A 23,135-nucleotide genomic window follows, 5' to 3' on the forward strand; every position below is an offset into this window, starting at 1 on the left:
CAAAAACGAATAATGCAATTGACACCAAGCTTTCACAAGTTGTTTATTTTGTGCCAAGGACGTCTGCTATTGTAATTGGACTAATTTGGAGAACGGGTTAGAGCTGCCATACAACTCAAGAAGTTTATTTTAAATATTCCAAAAACTAATAAAGTTATAAATATAAAATATTTAATACATGTGTGCAATTGTATTCTACACATGCTCTAAAAATTTTAATGGCATAGCTGCACCGGTGCGGATGGCTGCCATACAACTCCAAAAGCAAATTTTTTATATTCGGCAAAATAATAGAGCCAGATTCATAAAACTTGGCAGTCATGTGTCCAATTATATGTCAGATATATTTCTGAAGTCGTAGTGGAATAGCTTGACAGATTCAGGTGTCTGCCATACAACTCCAAAAGCTAATTTTAAATATTTGGAAAAATAATAAAGTCAAATTCATGAAACTTGGCAGTTCTGTGTTCAGTTATAGGTCAAACATATCTGTGAAGTTTCTATAGAATGGTTTCACAGGCAAATTTCATGTACTCGTGTATGCTGAGTACTTATAATATTCATAAGCCAATATGAAGATAAAATTGAAATATGTGAATACATTATAATTCAAAAAATAATATACAAAATATCTAAAATTAAAAACAAAGTATTGAAATTTAATTACTAAACATACGCATACACAATAATTGCATATGTATATGAAGGTAAAGGTAGAGTTTTGTTCATGAAAGAGGAGCAAACTTACATGTAAGGAAGAAATTACATATTACTGATATATGTGACAATAATAATAGTAAGGTAATAGCTAAACCAAATAGTTTCATATGGTTATAGAATAATGCTATATAAAAGTAATAAATTTTAATGTTGAAAATGTCAAGCATGAAAATAATTGGGTGTGCTATATGGTAAATTATTAGAGTTATTAAAATTATTTATAAATTACTTACAATCAAATACAAAATATAACGTACTTTATTATTAAATGAATCTTTTCACTTATTTTCTTTTTTTTATACCAGGAAAAAAAATTGTTTTCAACTAGCTTAAATAAAGGAAAGACAAAATGTAGAAAATAAAACCCATTTTTGCTTTTCCTACTTCTAACCATAGAATTTTTGAAATATTATATTCAATTAGAGAGCATAAATCAAAAAATTTTATCATCATAAATAAAATTGAAATGCTTATTGTTCCTCAGTTTCATCTTTTACTTCCCTACTTGATATCAAAGATTTCATTCTCTTTATACAATTCTTTTGAAAATATTCTTGAATATTTGAAAGACAATTATATATATATATATCCCCCATTCTTTCCTCGCGTACTCCTCTTTTTCTTGTTTTTTAAATTTATGTGAAAGTCCAGAGATTTTCCTTATCATGAAAATTCAACAAATATTTTAAATATTTTTGATATAATTAGAATATGATATCAAATATAATTAAAATGTATAAGTGCGCGCATACATACATACGTATGTATGTAGATGAAGATATATTTATGTACAAATTTTGAAATCAAAAAACTCGTGAGAACTTGTAGAAATTATGATTAATTATTTTTAAAATGACAATTTTTAACGGAAAAAGTTATTAGAATGAAAGAGATAAATATAAAATTCTGAATATTTTAAATTGTATTAAATTTGAAATATGATTTAGCTTAACACAAAATAAATTAAAATATAAATATAACAATGAAAGTAAGTATATTTTAGTATTTATACGAATTAATTTTCATATAATGAGAATATAAATATTTTTTATTAAAATTATTTTTTTTTTTCATAAAAATCCCCAAAAATAATTGGGATCAAATTAAGTAAATTATAATAAGAGACATCACATCTCTTAATTAAAAAGCTGTCATTTTTGAGAAAATAAATTCAAAAATTTATTTGTGTTTTCATTTTTTGTTTCCAAAAATTTTAACATGATATTGCTGGTTACAAATAAATTGTTAAAAATATACAAAATAAATACATTTCATGTAATATGCTTATGTGTATATACATATGTACTCGTATATTTATTATGTATAAGAACATAATTTATAAACATTATTCATAATAACATACATACTTACGTACATAATAATTTATAATATATTTACACATTTATTTAATTTGTTTTCGTTCAAAACAAGAAGAACGTATTGATTATTGCGTTTATTATACAATATACATATATATATAAGAAAATACCGCCCAGAAACTCATTATGTGAGATATAAAGACTTGTAAATCTGCATTAAATATGGCTATACTATATTAAAATACAATGATTTATGTTAAAATATAATTATATTTATGTATATTTATCAGTGTTACACTTTTAGCTAAGATGACATTGAAATCAAATAAAGTTGGGTCAAACCAATGGTTGGTATTGTAGCACTTTTCCCTTCAACAAAAGAAAATAGTGCTTTTAAAAGCAATCTACATACTTATACACTATTAAAATTATTTTCATTCATACATGAAACTATTTATAGGACTGCATATATTTAGGATGAACGAGATATGCAGTCTTTGAAATAAAGTAAAAATTAATTAAAGAGGGGTTAACTTAATGCTCAATTTTAAGGGTTAATTGTGAGAGTTAAGAAAAATAATTATATTTTTTAATGTCATAGAATTTACCGTTAGCTTTTTGCGTTTATAGAAATTTGAAAAAGCTTGAGGTTTCGGAAATATAAGGTGTCAAAAATTCAAATTTTACAAATTTCAAGAGGCGATATCTTGAGAGGGGGTGGAGATGGAAAAAAAATTTCTTCTAAAAAAATGAACTGTTTGTTAATGTCTAAAAGCCCGTAAAATTTCAAGCTTCTACAGACTGGGGTCTAGAAGAAAAACGACATCAAAAATTTGGAAAAAAAGGACTTTAGGTAACGGAAATTTGAACGGCCATTTTGTTTTCCTAAAGTTTAGCTATAGTATACCGCGCTAGAGGAAGCAAGCCACTGCCTTTCTGCGTTTGCAAAATTTCAAAAATGCTTATGGTTTCATTGCAACAAATAGTTAAAAAAGGCCATTTTTAGGGTTTTTGGGGGGTATAACTTCTAGAGAGGAGGGAGTGTAATGTAATCCTTTACATTAATCAAAAAGATTCGTTAGTGGTTATCAGAAAATTTTACGCTAAATTTATTTTTTGCGAATTATTTTCCTATTAGGTATAAAAAATAAATTCTTTGTCATATACGATGCTATCTTATTGGTGTAGAACGATTAAACCTTAAAATAAAAATTTGAAAGGTCCATTTGCTGACATATTTTGTACTCAAGTTATTTCTTTATTTACTGATTTGATCAATAACAACATTTATCATAAAATTCTAATAATAAAATTAATAGTGAGACTATAAAATATAATATTATTGCCTTAAATCTGACCCCATTCAAAAATAATGTTATATTTTCAATTTTAATTACAATATTGCAAATAATTAATTTTTCTGAAATACTAAACAAATTTTTCTAATTTCAAGTTTAAATACATCGATTCTCATGGGACTATGATAAAACTATCATGAATTTAGAGAACTTGAAAAAATGACAAATATTTTAATGTCATTGTAAAATGAAAATATTACAACTGGTGGCCTACTGCGTAGTGATACTTTCGCTAAATGACTCTCGCATTTTAAATTTTGACACTATGTAAATCGAATAACGCAAATTTGCGTGTTTGAAAGTAGCAAAAGTGGTTCTACAGAATGCTACTTTCGCATACTTTTCATTCACTTGCCATTTTGTTTACAAATCTATTGCGAAAGTCTAAGTTTTTGAAAAAATAAAACTGAATAATGTAAGTGTTACATTTATTTTGCTTAACTTTTTAAATTAAAAAAACCTTGTATATCAAAGTTACAGCATTTAACTAAATTTTTGTAATTATTATAGATCAAAATTATTATATGTATGTCAAAATAAAATACAAAACTATTCCGGTTTACGATAATAGTAAAATTCATGCGCTATGCCATATTTATTTCACTTCTCTTTTCTCGACATTGGCCCTTTCCAGTTTTATTTTTATGGAACTTATCTATTCATCTATAGCTTTACAAACTTCGGTTATAACAAGTAAAATGGTTTGCTGAGCAAGAGCAATATTTAAATCTTAACCTGCATAAAAGTCTTGTTATCCATATTCGTTTAAAAAATTAACAATGATCGCCCCCTTAATATTATACATACATTTAAATTTATGACTATTTTTAAAAAATTCAAACTTTGATTACTTTGAAAAACTCTCAAAAATGTCGAAAACAAAAAATTTTAGAAAATGCTGCCAGTTTAACTTTTTTGCGATCCGATTTCGACTTTTTTTCAAAAAATTTTTGGAAAAGTGCTAAAAAATTAGATTTATGGAACTCGGCAGTCGTGTGTCCACTTATATATACGTCAGATATAATATCCGTGAAGTTTCTATTGAGTGGTTTGACAGGTTCAAGTAATTGCCATTTAGCAATCAAAGTTAATTCTAAATATTTCAAAAACAAATTTTTAAAATCAGATTGTCAAAGTATTCTTCAGAGTATTATTCGGGCGGTTTATACCGTTTTTACTTGTTTTAAATTAGTTCATTATTATTTTTAAAATTTAAAAACGCGTCTTCTCACTTCAAGTAAATTTAAAAACCAAAATGATAAAAGTTTATTGAATATAGATGAGGTTTTTTAATATTTGACAAATATGTGAACGAAGTGCGACCTATGACGAAAGTAACAGCAACAAAAGTAACAGCAAGTAAGTTCTGGTTGTTACCGAAACTAACTGGTGAGCATTTCAAAGAATTCGCGTAGCACAAAGCGAAACTCTACTAAGAGCCAAATTTACATTTTTCTAGGTATGTTAACTATAAGCTTTCTAATGCCCTAAAAATGGGAAAGAAGTATTTAATAGTGATTTTTATAATATTCTGTAGCACTTTCACTTAACTGGACAATACACATTGCGGTCGATTATGGGCTGATCACATCAGACTTTTTATTAGGCCCCTTAAAATCTTAACATAAAAATGGCTTTTGTGCTATCTTCTGTCCCGTTAAAGGATTTTTTGAAAATTAATTTGCGAATTTCTGTGAAAAAAACTTCAAAGTTTCAAAAAATTTCATACGAAATTATCGGGTTGTAGAAAAATACAAAAAAAAAAGAAGGGAAAAATTAAATTTTTTCCAAAGTTCGAAAAGTAAAATACATAAAATACAAAATCAAGTAATATGTTGCTTTCAAAGCTTCTACTAGCCCTTAGCCAAAAACAATTTATTTAAAGCCTTTATCTTTTTCGGAAGGGAAGTTATAAGCAAATAAAGTTGGGTCAAACCAATGTTTTGTGTTGTAGCACTTTTCCCTTCAACAACTTCACTTTTCCCTTTTTAAAGTGAAAATATTGTTTTTAAATACAGTCTATGTATACCTACCACATTATTAAAATTACTTATTTATTTATTAACATCTAATATAACTTATAAATAAGGATGTATTAGGTACACCCTCGGCTACTAGGGCCATTCTGGGCTTAGAAAAATAACATCATGTACGAGCCCTAACCATTAATAATTCATACACCTGAATTTTTCAAATTATTTTTGTTTTCAATCCCACGTACCAGAAATATAGTAAACTATTTTAATACCTAATTATATTTCTTTAAAAACTACATTTTTAAACTTTAATTTTATATACGTATATAACTTTATGTAAATTAAAAAAATTAGCAAAAAAGACATGCCTCGACTTCGCCACAGAAAGGACATTCTGGTGGGGAAACCCCCTCGAACAGGTACTTCTTCGTAAATATCCAAGCGAATCCTGCAGAATTTTCTCTCCAATTTTCTGATATTATTCAATTTATACTTAAGTGACTCAGCGTTACTCCACTATAAACCAAAAAAACTGCTAGAACTACTCCATTTCGCCTGTAATATATCTCCATGGGGCTTTTTCTGCAAATTCCGGTTGCGGAGATTCAAAATCTATCACGTGTTTCAGGGAGAATTCAAGTGCCTTCACGAGTGAACATTAAAGAGTCTTAGCACTAAAAACAAATTTATTTTTTTTACACTAATTTATTTTTTGTGCTAGGACATTAAAGAAAAACTCCTTGTCGTCATCATGTTTCATTGGTTTGGCGCTTTGTAAAGATATTACGCTTAATATTTTTATACCCGTACAAACGTATGTTCGAAGAGTACACTAAATTTTCCTTACCGTTTGTAATGCTAAGAAATATTGGTCTGAGATATAGACTCAAGTATAAGTTTTTGATCAGCGTCGAATTTTCGGTCGATTTCGAATTGAGCTCAGTTCACCAAATTTCCACAAATAATTTTTTATAGTAAGTGCCAGAACCCTATTTAAATTGGACATGATGGAGGTACTAGTTCGTGCAGCTGCCATACAGCTTCAAAATTTATTTGACTGTATCTTAGAAACTATAAAAGTTGTGGTATTGAAGTTTGATATAAGTAAATGTATTAGTAGGGCCAATGTGTTTGATAAAAGTCTTTAAAATTGCTTGGCTCCTTCTGGTAGCTACCATACAACTTTAAAAGTAATTTGGCTATATCTCAGAAACTGTAAAAACTGTGATATTGAAATAACAAAATGCAAATAAAAGAGAAAAAAAAAGAAAACAATTTAAGTCACTTTTTCAATTCATATCTACATGGTGGGACTTAAGTACGTGTATAATGTGGGTAAATGAATCATGAAAATGGATATCTCGTTTAGCTATACATTTGATTGTAAACTACATACATACACACATGCATATTAGGTACATATATTTTATTAAAGAAAACGTTGGACTTTTTTATTTCATATACGAGTACATAATTGATTTTCTAAATGACTTAATTCATTTCTATATATTATAATTATACTAGGGATATACACTAGAGAGTATACATACTGATCCCAAATTGATTTATACCTATGATAAAAAGAAAATTTTTTAATTTATTAAAATGCTTATACATTTCATGTTCAACAAAATTTTTTTAATTTTAATTTATTTAAAATTAAGTTGTTTAAGTACTTAATGTTTTCGCTTGAAATATGAATTTTTTAGTCAATTACAATGTGCCTATAATCACAAAATTTTATCTTATCAATAAAAAACTTCCTAAAAAGTAATTTTGTGACAAATTTTATTATCAAAATCTCTTTTATAAGAAAATTTTCAAAATTACAGCAAATTTTATTGTAAGTTTTTTAAAATGCTCAAAAAAACTTATTGCTATAAACTTACGGACCAGAAATTATTGTACAATTTGATAAATGACATCCGCGTTACCTGTAAATAAACAAAAAAGATTTAATAAGGGTGGAAAATTTGTATTAAATTATATAATTATAATATTCAATTGCAAAATATCGAAAATTTTGCGTAAAACATATATATACATACACTGTATATTATACATACGAACTTGATTATAGAAAACTTTACAATTATAAAAAATTATAAATCATACGAAAGATTCGTGGAAATTAACAGCCAAATAGTACTTAATTCTGTTTGAGTAAGTTATTTTGTCGACATTTTGTTATCGTGCTTTTAATTAGCCAACTCTTAGTCAATATCTCGCAAAGATAATGAAACGTTAAAAATATAAATATGTTTTATTTCAAGAAAATCATCTTAGCGATAAACCTACTAATTTAACGAGTATTAAATTCAAATCGAAAACATAACTCTTAAATTAAAAGATGTTAAAAAACAATTTTCGTGTTGTATTAATTAAAGATTTGTAAGTAATCTTTAGACTCTTAAGATAACAAAAAAAATTGTGTACTTTTTTCCATATAAGTAAAAAAAACATATTCTTAGCCTTGTAACAAAAATAAAAAAACCGCACATCATAAAATCATATAAGACTTCTTATTTTCCATATTTATATATTTTAAGTTTAAAATGCTTATTTATATTTGGTTGTCATTCATTTTTTAATATTAACAAGTAAAAACGTTTCAGTCGGTATAAACCGATTGAATTATACCCTGCTTTTTCGTTGTTGTACAGCAATCGGACCTGTGAAACCATTCTATAGAAACTTCAAAAAAATGTCTGACCCATAATTCGACACACAACTGCCAAGTTTCATGAATCTGATTTTATCATTTTCCCAAATATTTAGAATAAGCTTTTGGACTTGTACGGGAGGTACTCTTACCTGTCAAGCAATTCCACAAAAAACTTCACAAATACATCTGACCTATAATTGGACACGCAACTGCCAAGTTTCATGAATCTGACTTTATTATTTTTTCAAATATTTAAAATAAGCTTTTAGACTTATATGGGAGCTACCTGAACCTGTCAAGCAATTCCTCAAAAGCTTCAGAAATATGTCCGACCTATAATTGGACACACGACTGCCAAGTTTCATGAATCTGACTTTATTATTTTTCCAAATATTTATTTTATATTAAAATTAGCTTTTTGAGTTATATGACAGCCACCCGAACTTCTTGGGTATGATATTATTGGACACATGTATACAAAATTTTATATTTACATCTTAATTAGTTGTCCGCATCAGTCCAATTACTCCATACCAAAGTTAGTATACCCCTCACGAAGTGCAGGGTATAAAAAACTCATCTTTAAGCTTTCTTTAATAAATCTTGAAAGAAAAATATCTGGGTACGTTTTTTTAATAGGCGGCATTAACCTTATTAAAAATAACAATCACATCCTATTATTTTCGGAAAAAATGTTAAAAGTAAAAAGGTGTGTATGTACACATGTATGTATGCTTAAGTACACATAAAAAAATTTAAATTTTAAAATAAATAAAAATTGAAAAAAAAATATTCTTTTTTAGATACATTTATGTACTAACTTTACACCAACAACGATAACCCATTCAAAAACATTGAAAAATTTATTTACGTCAATCGCAGGTTAGAAAGAAATCGTTTTTGATATTTGTTAGAAGAGTGAAGATAAAATGTGTTTGTACGTAATAAGTAAATAAAGTAAAATAGAAATAAATAACACAAAACTTAACACAAAAGTTCACAAATAATACAGTATTTATACATTTGTTATATTTTCACAAGCCAAAAAGTCTTCAATTCTTTGTTTAACAGCAGTACAGTACTGGTGTATATTTTTACAATTTAGCTGGTTAAAACAGGTTAGATCTGGCTATCTAGCGGGATTCTTGAACTTTGAGCACCCACCCCCGTTTTTGCACAACCCTAAATAAATTTTAAGGGTATTGTAACTTACACATAAATTTAATTAGAGACCATGTTCCGAAAATACAAGAATTAAGCTATACTTAATTCTTGTATTCTATTAAATTTCGGGTGAAATCATTAAGAAAGTACAACTGACACCAAGTGCAACATCTTCTTCAACCTTATTTTAAAATTTCAAACCAGAAAAAAAGTTAAAAAACTTTGCTTTTGAAAAAAATTTTGCTTTTGAGTTTTGAGGTTAAAGAAAAGCTGATATTTTATGATCAAATATTTTATTTACAACTAAACATATAGAAATGTGTGCATATAGAAATATAATATGTGCCAACATCAAAGTGCATACATAATGTAGAATTATAATAAATTACATTTTAATTATTTTATAAAAAGAAATCAGCAAAAATATACGTTCAGAATGTAGACATATATGTATGTACATGTATGTACATACATATTTATGTAATATGTCGAACGATGAGAAAATGCCTATCAAACAGACCCATTCTACAAATTCTTTGATACCTCCGATTTCCGACCTTTTCCGAGCGAATCCTAGTGCTTTGGAGGAAGAAACAAATGCCGACTCAAACCCTTTCAGTCCTGCGACCGAGATAAAACACGAAGTAGACTCTGTGCGCGTTCGTTTACCCCAATTTTGGTCTGCCAACCCGGCGACCTGGTTCATTCAGGTGGAGGCGCAATTTTTGATTTATAGAATGACTAGTAGTGATACCAAATACTGTCTAACTGTGTCTGCATTGCCTTCAGATACACTAGATTCCGTGATCGATATTTTAAATAATCCACCAAGTTCGCAGCCATATGAAACTTTGAAAGGGGCCCTCATAAAAAGAAATTCACTCTCCGAAATAAAAAAATTGGAGTCTCTCCTTGATCGGGAGGATATCGGTGATCGTAGGCCATCCGAAGTCTTTAGGTCCATGCGGATACTAGCGGGTAGCTCATTTAATGAAAATATTAGTTTCGGGTGAATTCACCGACACTTCATCTAATTTAGAAGATCGTTTGTCGACGATTGGAGAAATGTTAGTGAAATTCAATACGGGATCAACTTTTCGAAGTCGTTCTAGAAGTCGGAATTGCAGTCGAAATAGGTCCGCCTCTGGGCAACCCATTTGTTGGTACGATCAAAAATTAGGGCGTGACGCACTGAAATGTGTAAGACGGTGTAGATTCTCCGCCTCCTTTCATAGGGCGAACGCTACTTCCACCAGTACAAATACGAATTCACCAAACTAAAGCGCCCCGTTATTGTCGCGGCTAATAACGGGAATTACTCTTCACGCCGCTTATTCGTAAGAGACGACATTTTATTTCTTCTCAACACGGGCGCTGACGTCTCTGTTATACTAAATCGGGGAAACATTGGATGCCAAAATCGGCCTTCGGACTTTTTGCTTCCTGCTGCAAACGGCACTCCTATACAAACTTACGGTACTAAACTACTTCAACTAAACATCGGTTTGCCCAGACAATTTTCACACACTTTTATCATCGCGTCAGTAGGTAGACCTAAAATAGGGGCTGATTTTTTGGAACGTTTCGGGCTATCGGGTTTCGGGTCGATCTTAGGAACAGGAGATTGGTAGATCCAAACACAAATATGTCGGTTGAGGTTTTGCAGGCTAAGGTTGACGTTGTTACACCTTCGCATTACGTCGTGGAATACGGAGAAATTCTTAAAAATTACTTCCTTTTTCCTCTCCACGTAGACTTGATTCAGTGTGTCATAAAACGGCTAAAACAGAATTCGAATATATGGTCAGTATCGGGATATCTAGACCTGCTTCGTCATCCATTTCGTCACCACTCCATATGATTTGGAAGAAAAATAACGTCGGTTGGCGGCGATTACCGTTGTCTGAACGCTGTCACGGTGCCAGATCGTTACCCTATTCCTCACATTCAAAACTTTTCAATGAATTTATTCGGCAAGCGTACCTTTTCAAAAATCGATCTTGTTAGGGCATATCACTTGATCTCTGTTTCCCAAAGCGATATGCATAAAACGGCAATAACTACACCTTTCGGCATGTTCGAATTTAGTCGTATGCCTTTCGGACTTCGAAATGCCGCCCAAACCTTCCAACGGTTTATGAATCTGTAAATTTTTGTAAAATCGGCACGAATTGATGGAATTTTTTGAAATCTGATATTTGAGTGCTGGTTGTTACCGAAACTAACTGGCGAGCATTTCAGGGAATTTGGGTAGCACAAAGCGAAAGTCTACTAAGAGCCAAATCTACATTTTTTTAGTATGTCAACTAAAAGCTTACTAATGCCCCGAAAAGTTGAAAGAAGTATTTAACAGACGTTTTTATAATATTCTGTAACACTTTCACTTAAGTAGACAGTACACATTACAGTCGGTTATGTGATGACCACATCAGATTTTTTATTTTATTTTATTGTACAAATTTTAACATACAAGCATGTGTACATACATACATGCATACCCAAATGAAATGTAAATTTTTTTTTCAGGTTTGGTTTTGACATTTGAAATATGTACTCAACTTATGTAAAAACATAATCATGTTTATAAACAATAAGAAAAGATAAAAAAATTAAGACCAAAACAGAAAAACAAAAGGCATACAAAAATATTTTAAACTTCAAATGAAAAAAATCAAATGGAACGTCATTTATGTTGCCAGTTAAATTTTGTATTCAGAGAAAAAAAATATTTTTATTACCGACCGTATTGTGTATACAAAAGGTAGGTTATGTGATGACAACAAATTTTGCATATCGAGTTTTCGGTGGGAAGGCACTTCCCCATAGTAGGGAAGTATAAGTAAACTATTTTTAGCAACCAGTTGGTCCGTCGGTCTTTCGGTCTGTCGGTCTATGTGTGTGTACGCGTGTATCTCAAGTTCTGCAAAACCGATTTTGATGAAATTTTATATGTAAGTTCATTTCCACCATGGCACGGATTTTGGGATATATCAGGCCTCGGGAACTGCACTTTTTAGCGAGCCTGTGTTACATTTTTGAACATTTTGAAGAAAATATTCAACCGATTCAGGGCCCGAAAACTGATCTGCGGGCCGATTTTACATTTTTCACCATATCTACGGAACGAATTGATGGAATTTCTTGAAATTTGATATTTGAATTCTGGTTGTTACCGAAACTAACTGGCGAGCATTTCAGGGAATTCGGGTAGCACAAAGCGAAACTCTACTAAGAGCCAAATTTACATTTTTCTAGGTATGTTAACTATAAGCTTACTAATGTCCTAAAAATTGGAAAGAAGTATTTAACAAACATTTTTATAATATTCTATAACACTTTCACTTAACTAGACAATACACATTGCGGTCGGTTATGTGTTGACCACATCAGATTTTTTTTGGTATAGTATCAACGTAATAATTAATCATGAGTAAGTGTACAACAATGAATAGTAAATAAAGCAAACAGTTAATAAACTGAAGTGATGATAGGGTTAAATTTGTATCAAAATTTTTACACCTGTACGAGGATAACTTGTAAGGAACTGAGATCACAAGATAAGTAAAATATAATATATTTAACATTTCATTCGTATATTCAAATTAATAAAGAGGGTGGTTATTCGTCTTAAGTCGTTTTACTAAATATTTTATCTGACCAAATTGTATTTTTTAACTCTTTTAAAGTAAAGAAATTGTAACTGAATCAATAACTAATTAAATTTTTCTCTATGATGCCAAAAATAGTTCAATTGTGCTATACATTGGTTTCTTCTTCATATTCTTTTCTGCACGTGCTACTTCTGGAAAATGTTTAAGTATAAAATAACTAACAATACTATTTTAGGGAGAGGTACAGCGGCAATAAAATTGACATTGCACATTATTGGCACATTAGTGGCCTATCCAACATTTTTGCAAAAACAAGTTATTGTGTTTAATAGAGCATATTTTAAATTTTGTTTTTTCAGTAAATAATTTTAAAATTGAACATGTAACTATTACCGTATGTTTTTAAATTTTTATAAAAAAAAAACTTTCAATTAACTCAAATTTTCAATATTTTCGTAAATCATTATTATCATCATTAATATCTGTTGAAATTTTGAAAAGTGAAGTTAATCTTTTTTAGAAACTTTTAAACCTACCCAGTTTTTATACATAGATATTTAAGCATAATATTGGTATTTTTTGTTATGCATAAATACATATTCTAATTCATAATTAAATAAAGTTGGGTCAAACCAATGGTTTGTATTGTAGCACTTTTCCCTTCAACAAGTGAAAATACTGCTTTTAAAAATCTATGTATATCCACCACACTATTAAAATTATTTTCATTCATAAACGAAACTATTTCTAGGATTGCATATATTTAGGATGAACGATTTATGCAGTCTTTGAAATAGATAAAAATTAATATAAAGAGGGGTTAACATAATGCTCGATTTTAAGGGTTAATTGTGTGAGTTAAAAAAAGTAATTATATTTTTTAATGTCATAGAATTTACCGTTAGCTTTTTGCGTTTACAGAAATTTGAAAAAGCTTGAGGTTTCGGAAATATAAGGTGTCAAAAATTCAAATTTTACGAATTTCAAGAGGCGATAACTTGAGAGGGGGTAGAGATGGAAAAAAATTTTCTTCTAACGAAATAAACTATTTGTTAATGTCTAAAAGCTCCTAAAATTTCAAGCTTCTACAGTCTGGGGTCTAGAAGAAAAACGACATCAAAAATTTGGAAAAAAAGGACTTTAAATAACGGTAAATTTGAGCGGCCATTTTGTTTTTCTTAAGTTGAACTATAGTATACCGCGCAAGGGGAAGCAAGCCACTACTTTTCTGCGTTTGCAAAATTTCAAAAATGCTTATGGTTTCATTGCAACAAATATTTAAAAAAGGCCATTTTTAAGGTTTTGGGGGGGTATAACTTCTAGAGGGGGGGAGATTGGTAAAAATTTTGTTCTACGAAAATAAGTTTCTAGTAAAGATCTATGCACGTATTAAATTTAAGCTTTCTATCTTTAAGAATGTAGAAGTTTTGTAAACAGACAAACGGACAGACGGACGGACGGACGGACTGAGTGAAACTAATAAGCACTTTTTTTCAAAAATTTTTTGGAAAAGTGCTAAAAACCTTGTATATATTATGTCAGTATTACCACCACTGTCAGTATTATAGACCGTTATTTTTATAGAATTATAAAAATAACGGTGTGATGTTTTATTGATTGAAAATTTAATTTTTCATTTATTGAAAGTTATTTTATTTTGCGCTCACTCCTCAGTAGATGCTAACATAAAAGTGTTATTAAAATTTTTTTTTAAATACACTATGTATAATTATGTTAACATGACTGTTTTTACCGCCCGTATTGTGTATACAATAGGTAGGTTATGTGATGGCAACATATTTTGCATATCGAGTTTTCGGTAGGAATGCATTTTTCCATATAGGGAAGTGTAAGGAAACTATTTTTAGCAACCTGTCGGTCTGTGTGTCGTGTATCTCAAGTTCGGCTGAACCGATTTTGATGAAATTTTATATGTAAGTTTATTTCGACTATGGCATGGGTTGATTAACTTTTGGGATATATCAGGCCTCGGGAACTGCACTTTTTAGCGGGCCTGTTTTACATTTTTGATCATTATAAAGAAAATATTCAACAGGTTTACATAAAATTTCATATATAAGCTTCGCTCGACCGCGAAACCTCCTAGCTTTTGGAAGAAATCAGACTTCAGCAACTGGACGTTTACCACGGGTCAAATATACATTTTTGCGTATATAAAGAGAAACAATCAACCGATTTCATTGAAATTTCATATTTAAATTTTTCGTACTAAAACAATGAACATAATATAAGTTTTCTGGGAAGATCAGGCTCGGAAAATGATCTGGGGGACGATTTTACATTTTTTACCATATCTACGGAACAAATTGATGGAATTTCTTGAAATTTGATATTTGAGTTCTGGTTGTTATCAAAACTAACTGGCGAGCATTTCAGTGAATTCAAGGAATTCGAGTGGCACAAAGCGAAACCCTACTAAGAGCGAAATTTAGATTTTTGTAGGTACGTTAAGTATAAGCTGACTGATGTCCTAAAAACTGGAAAGAAGTGTTTAGCAGGCATTTTTATAATATTCTGTAACACTTTCACTTAATTAAACAATACACATTGCGGTCGGTCATGTACTGACCACATCAGATTTTTATAAATGCCGTCATATTTAAAATATTTAAATTTTTATTCTAATATTTATTTAAAATTTAATTTTCTTTCTAATGCCCGAATTCTGACACTAAGAATATATTACAGTTTCGGAGTGTTTTACCTTTAAAACTGGTGTCAGTAATAGGTTCTAAAAAAGGTATATTATATATTATATATTATATACCACACCATGTCAGTATAAAATTTTAATTTTGATATTCATTTGAATTAAGTAAAATACTTTCTTTTTACTTTAAAATCGTTTAAACTATTTCTATGGAAGGAAAATGGATTATATTTGTGAAAACTTATGTCTGACCACGACCTTTTTACTTTTTTTATAGTTATATTAGTCTAATAAATTGTGTGTCAATATTGTATGCAATACTGTCAATAGAGTAGAACGATGCGGTTTCTAAAGAAATCGTTTAAAATTGCTCTACCCATTGACGTCGCAAGATATATCACAACGAAAATGGTTCTCTCTAAATAAGAAGAAAGCGTTCCTTTTTAATATCTCAAAAGTTTTTCCAAAAATCTAAAGGTGATTGCTTTGTTTTTTATTTGCTCTCTACGTAGGCAAATATACAAATACAAAACTTAAAAATTCACTTTAGTACGCAGTTTGTAACCACTCGAAGGAATCGCTTCTGGTATGGACACAGGCGCGGTCCTGCTGTATTCGTCGCCCTAAGCGGTTTCCAAAAAATGCGCCCCCCCTTCCACCATTTCACCTATTTTATTACTCTGAACAAAATTATGCCTATTAAATTTTATTCGCAGTAATAAAATGCACATTATGCATTATAAAGCACTTTCTTGTAACCTTATTATGCTGAATGCAGAACTAATTATAGAATTAAAGTCTGGAGCTAAACTTTCAATTTTTTGTTTTATAAGTTCAAAACAAGGTTATTTATTTAACTGTATGTTTTTTTATGAAGTTATGATCAGATTTATATAAATTATTTAAACTTGATTTTTTGATTTTAACAACCAAAAAATTTACTTTTTGACGTAGGTGAAACTTATTGTAAAAGGTTTTATGAAAATTATATCAAATGAACTTTTTTTAAAAAATTTATTTACTTATATACTTAAATGATTTTACATAACGAAATTTTATTCGTAATTTTAAATTTACGAATAAAATTTGGCTTTTTATTTCACAAATCGCATTCTGAGAAATGAAGCAGCATATAAAAACAGTTTCGACTTGCATTCAAAAATTTAAAGAAAATCAAAGTTTCGTCCTAAAATTTATGACTTGAAAACTAACCTTTTTATGTACATTGGTACAAGCTTTTATACTGTTCATTAAATTTTTTAGATTTTATTAAAATAAATGCATTTACTGGTATTTATAGGTTTGTGGTTTTGAAATTTCAGAATGTCGTTCTGCTTAACTGTTTTAATTTTGGAGATAAATGTGTGAAACAAATTATGCGCCATTTCATTTTACTCTTATTTTTTGGATGACTTACACTACATCAATTCAACATAAAAATTCTTAACATTCGCTTGATTATTAAACAACATTTTTTGAGTTCAATATAAGTAGTAGATATTACCAATTAATATATTTTAATTCTGTGATTGATAACAGTTTTTTTTAAAAAACGAAAAGAAAAAAATAGAGCAGTAGAAATTGATAACGATCATGTAATTTTGAAAGTCATTCAAAATTTTTTGTTGTTAAACTAAAAGAAAATATTGGTATACACAATCTCAATATCAAGCTATGCATTCCATTATTTTAGAATATTGCTCTCATTATCTTTTTATACCCTGCACTTCGTGAAGGGTATATTAACTTTGGTGTGGAGATATCGGGTTCGGGTAGCTGCCATACAACTCAAAGAGTTTATTTTAAATATTTCAAAAACTAATAAAGCTATAAATATAAAATTTTGTATAAATGTGTCCAATTATATCCTACACATGCTCTAAAAATTATAATGGGATAGCTGTATCGGTTCGGGTTTCTGCCATACAACTCCAACAGCAAATTTTTTATATTCGGCAAAATAATAAAGTCAGATTCATGAAACTTGGCAGCCATATGTCCAATTATAGGTCACATATATTTCTGAAGTTTTAGAGGAATTGTTTGACAGGTTCGGGTACCTGCCATACAACTCCAGAAGCTAATTTTAAATATTTGGAAAAATAATAAAGTCAGATTCATGAAACTTGGCAGTTGTGTGTCGAGTTATAGGTCCGATATATTTCTGAAGTTTTGGTGGAATTGCTTGACAGGTTCGAGCAGCTCCCATACAAGTCTAAGAGCTTGTTTTAAATATTTGGAAAAATAATAAAGTCAAATTCATTAGACTTGGCATTCGTGTGTACAATTATAGGTCAGACATATTTCTAAAATTTTGGTGGGATTGCTTGAGATGTTCGAGTAGCTCCCATGCAAGTTTAAAAGCTTATTCTTAATATTTGGAAAAATAATAAAGTCAGGTTCATGAGACTTGGCAGTTGTATGTCCGATTATAGATCAAATATATTTGTGAAGTTCTGATGGAATTGCTTGACAGGTTCAGGTACTTGCCATACAACTCCAAAAGTTAATTTTAAGTATTTGGAAAAATTATAAGATCAGATTCATGAAACTTGGCAGTCGGATGTCCCATTATAGGTCAGACATGTCCATGAAGTTTCTATAGAATGATTTCACAGGTTCGAGTAATTGCTATACAATAACGAAAGGTGCAGGGTATAATTCAATCGGTTTATACCGACTAAAACGTTTTTACTTGTTCTAATTTCTTTCTATTCTCATTCTTAATTTTTGTTTTTTTTTTGTTCTTGCTGTTTACTGATGCAATAGTATACAGAAAAAGTAATACATTATAATAATGTGTTTGCTTGTTTGGTGAGTGGGCGACAACTAAGCATAAATAAAATTTTGCATATATGAAACAATTTAAATATAATGTGTACGAACGAGTGTAGTCAGGCGATCACTAAGCATAATAAAAATTTTGCTTTGTGATATAATTGTATGTGTACGAGCGAGTTTTGATAGGGAGCAATCTCAGCAAAATAAAAATCTTGCTTTATAAGATAATTATATGTTTACGCATGAGTGTTGTTCTTAACCATATTAAACAATATAAATTATGTGTGCATGTGTATTTTTGAACATTTTTATTTTTTTGCGTAACTTGCTTCTATGTATATTATATGACACGATTTCACTTATGTATATGTAGGATTGAATGTATACAGCTGTATGAAATAGTATTTTCTGTGTATAGGCATAATATACGAATTTATTCTAGTACTCGTATGTAAAAGCAAAAATTAAAAATTGCAATTCTGATGATTCATATCATTGAAAAAAAAATAATTTGTGTATTCGCACAATAAATAAAAATATCTGATGTGGTCAGCACATAACCGACCGCATTGTATATTGCCTAGTTAAGTGAAAGGGTTACAGAATATTATAAAAATTTCTTTTAAATACTTCTTTCCAATTTTTAGGACATTAGTAAGCTACCCGAATTCCTAGAAATACTCGCCAGTTAACCAGAACTCAAATATTAAATTTCAAGAAATTCCATCAATTCGTTCCGTAGATATGGTGAAAAATGTAAAATCGACCCGCAAATCCGTTTTCGAGCCCTGATATTTCCAAAAAATTTATATGTTCATTGTTTTAATACGAGGAATTCAAATATTAAATTTCAATGAAATCGGTCAATTATTTCTCTTTATATACACAAAAATGTATATTTGGCCCGTAAACGTCCAGTTGCTGACGCCTGATTTCTTCCAAAAGTTCGGAATTTTTGCGGACGATCGAGCAAAGCTCATATATGAAATTTCAATTAAATCGGTTGAATATTTTCTTCAAAATGGTGAAAAATGTAAAATCGGCCCGCAAATCAGTTTTCGAGTCCTGATCTTTCCAAAAAATTTATATGTTCATTGTTTTGATACGAGGAATTCAAATATTAAATTTCATTGAAATCGGTCAGTTATTTCCCTTTATATACGCAAAAATGTATATTTGGCCCGTAGTAAACGTCCAGTTGCTGATGCCTGAATTCTTCCAAAAGTTAGGAATTTTTGCGGACGGTCGAGGAAAGCTTATATATGAAATTTCAAGTAAATCGGTTCAATACTTTCTTCAAAATGTTCAAAAATGTAAAACAGGCCCGCTAAAAAGTGCAGTTCCCGAGGCCTGATATATCCCAAAAGTTGATTAATCCGTGCAATGGTAGAAATAAACTTACATATAAAATTTCATCAAAATCGGTTCAGCAGAACTTGAGATACACGCGTGCACACACAGACCGACAGACTGACAGACCGACAGACCCACGGACCGACAGGTTTCTAAAAATAGTTTACTTACACTTCCCTACTATGGAGAAGTGCATTCCCACCGAAAACTCGATATGCAAAATTTGTTGCCATCACATAACCTACCTATTGTTTACACAATACGGTCGGTAATAAAAGAGTAGTGTAGAGTAAGAAAATGTGTGAATAATTTTCATTCTATGAACATTTCACTGTACGGTGCGAAAGGAAAATATATGAAGATCAATACTTAGTGTTTTGCGTAACTGGCCATTTTTTTCATGCACATTTTTTATATTATTAGGAATAAAACTAGGGGCCCCTGTGGTTTGCTTATAAGCAGCATTATCTGTTGTAAAAACAGGATTGTGGCAATCAATTGAAAAGATAAATGAGATAGTTTACCTTTGTGACAGGACATGCTTTTTAATTCATCTTTAAAATGAACAGCTTTGCAGTGCACACACTCAATGTCGAGAGGACCAAGATTATGGGGAGTTGGATAAAAGAAATTTGGAGCACTGAAAATAGCTGATTTAAAATGATTGTTTAAAATCCTTCTATGTCGGTTGTTAATAACTCGATCATTAATAACTTGACTATTTTCATTATAGTTTCTGAATTTATAATTTAGTATATCATTTCGATTTTGCATATAATATTCATGATTCCGAGTTGAAGTCGCTTCTGTATTTTGACTTTTTCGTTCGAGAGTTGCTTCACGATTTGCTGCATAATAAGATTGCATTTGAATTTTAATTTTTTTAGAATTTTCTGTACGATATGCTTTCAAATATTCTTTACGTTTGTTTTGTTTGTTATCCATTTTTTAAAAAGAAAAGAATCCGCAATTGGAAATAGTACATTTCACGTTAAACTTTAAAACCAAAGTAAATGTGAAATAATAAAAAATCAATGCCTCTTTTCTTTATACAGACCTGGCTTGGCTACTTACTCAATTGAAATTTCGCAAGCACACGAAGAATAATTGCCTTAGTACGTAACGTAACGTTATTCGTGTTCTTATATCTCTCACAATTTTTAGTTTTATTTTTTTTAATTCCATTCCATGTTAAATACAACAACAAAAAATTATTTTACTCTTACTTAACTCATTTGAAATATTTCGCTGCCTTTTGCTTTTTATTTTTGTTTATGGTAGTAAAGCAAAAAAACAAAAAAAATATTACTGCTCTTTTTTCATTGTCTTTCGCTTTTCGCTTTTAATTTTTTGTTTTTGTTTTACAGTATGTATAATCAATTGAGTAATGTATCTACCCAGTATTCTCTTTTGCTATTTTCATTTTTTTGTTTTTGTTATTTATTAGATTATATGTATACCTGTTCATGTACTGGAAAAATCTTGTAAAATATAATATAGATATTATGTTTGTATGTAGAGACATTTCATCAAGTTAATTTCGCTGTAAATTGAATTAAATTTGTATTGAAAAATTTTTATTTTAAATTTATGGTTTTTTAAAGTTTTTAATGGCGGCCCTGCTTTTTGTCGCCCACTGCAAATGCATACTTTGCATATATGAACCGTCCGTCCGTCCGTAAAATTCTGCGTCGATTTGTACATGTCGGTCCGTCCGTCCGATCGTACGATAACTTGAAAACGGATAATGCAATCGATACAAAACTTTCTTAAATATTTAAAAAAGTAATAGAGATATTAATATCAAATTGTGCAAAGATGTGTCCAATTACACTTCACATATGTTCTGAAAATTTTAATGGATTGGCTGCATTAGTTCGAGTAGCTGCCATACAGCTCCAAAAGTTAATTTTAAATATTTGGAAAAATAATAAAGTTAGATTCATGAAACTCGGCAGTCGTGTGTCCAATTTTAGGTCAGATATATTTATGAAGTTTTGGTGGAATTTCTTGACAGGTTTCGGTAGCTGCCATACAACTCCGAAAGTTAATTTTAAATATCCGGAAAAATAATAAAGCTAGATTCATGAAACTCAGCAGACGTGTGTCCAATTTCAGGTCAGATATATTTCTTAAATTTTGGTGGAATATTTTAAATTAACTTTCGGAGTTGTAAAATCAATGTGCATGAATCACATGTTTAGTATGAGTAATTTAGTAATGCTCTGCAAGAATAAATTTATATTTAAATGAAGTTAAACATACAGATGTAATATACACATTAGTTTCTACATAAATTAAGAATTTACTAATACAACGTTGTAGTTGTTAAATTAATAAGTAATGTGCTTATTACACTAATAATATTAACTTTAATGAAAATTTCTTCATATAACTGTAGAACAGATGGATGACGTAATCATAGGAACGAATCAAAGGCAGAAAAATAAAAATATTTTTTCCCCGAACTGGTTAAATGCGAACCCCGAAGGGGTTAAATGCAGAAGAATTAATTAAAAAATTTTTCTCCTCGAACTGGACTCGAACCAGTGACCTACCGCTTCTAGGCGGACGCTCTACCAACAGAGCTACAGAGGCATGAAGAAATTGCCGACGAAATGTTCTCTACATTGCTTTATACTGTAATTCACATGATTACTGAGTATTTGTTTACATTGAGTTGTTACATGCAATATACTATTTAAAACACACAATCTCAAGAACATATATATGACGAAATGTTCATGACATTGCTTTATACTGTAATGCACATGATTACTGAGTATTTGTTTACATTGATTGCTACATGCGAAACAGGGCACTGGACGTGTTCATAAGAGAACTGAATGGCGAACTGTCCATTGACAGTGGAACAGAGGAACTTGGCCTACAACATTCAACATCAAAAAGGACCACAACCTCCGCCTAGCCCGCCAAAACCTGCAAAGAAGATGGATGTCGACCAATCCATACAAACACGTCAAGTCAATTATATGAACCAGTCAGACAATTATAGGGAAACATTCAAGAGACCACCATCACTAGGCAATCTGCCTAACAACAAATATCAAAGGCTATTCAACAAAAAACCGTTCGGGGATGACGTAGACGGCTATCCGGAAGAATACGACGAATATGACGAAGAACCAGCATACGAAGAAGATGAAGCACAAAAAGTAAATTTTATGTCTTTCAAGCCTTTCACACTTAGAATCCAAGACGAGAAATAATCAGCTTCTGAAATTCCTTGTCGATACAAGAGCTAATAAAAATTTTGAAAGACCATAGATTGCAACCTAATGCCAACAACATGCCAACAAAAAAGCCATTCAAGATCTGTTCAGCTGGAGGACAATCACCAAGAAAATCGGAGGAAAATTTTTTCAAAGTCTGGGAAACACTTTCATTGAATTTTTTGTCCTGCCAGGACTAAAAACGTTTGATGGAGATACACTTAAGAAGCTTGAGGCCATAATAAAAAGGAAGAACAACACCTTACAGGTTAAGCCTTTCCATT

At 30.1% G+C, this 23,135-nt stretch overlaps 1 protein-coding gene across 2 annotated transcripts in view; it reads right to left on the reverse strand.

Moving 5' to 3' along the window:
- Positions 1 to 7,166: 7,166 nt before the first annotated feature.
- Positions 7,167 to 23,135, reverse strand: part of LOC129606003 (uncharacterized) — a 114,255-nt gene continuing 98,286 nt past the window's right edge. For both annotated transcript variants that reach the window (XM_055516048.1, XM_055516047.1), the window contains one exon: positions 7,167 to 7,307. In XM_055516048.1, coding sequence (XP_055372023.1) covers positions 7,251 to 7,307 — 57 coding nt within the window. In that variant the 3' untranslated portion in view covers positions 7,167 to 7,250. The remainder of the gene's footprint in view (positions 7,308 to 23,135) is intronic.

Source organism: Condylostylus longicornis, unplaced genomic scaffold, assembly GCF_029603195.1.
Source record: "Condylostylus longicornis isolate FDR11 unplaced genomic scaffold, ASM2960319v2 ptg000016l, whole genome shotgun sequence".
Taxonomy (NCBI): Eukaryota; Metazoa; Arthropoda; class Insecta; order Diptera; family Dolichopodidae; genus Condylostylus; species Condylostylus longicornis.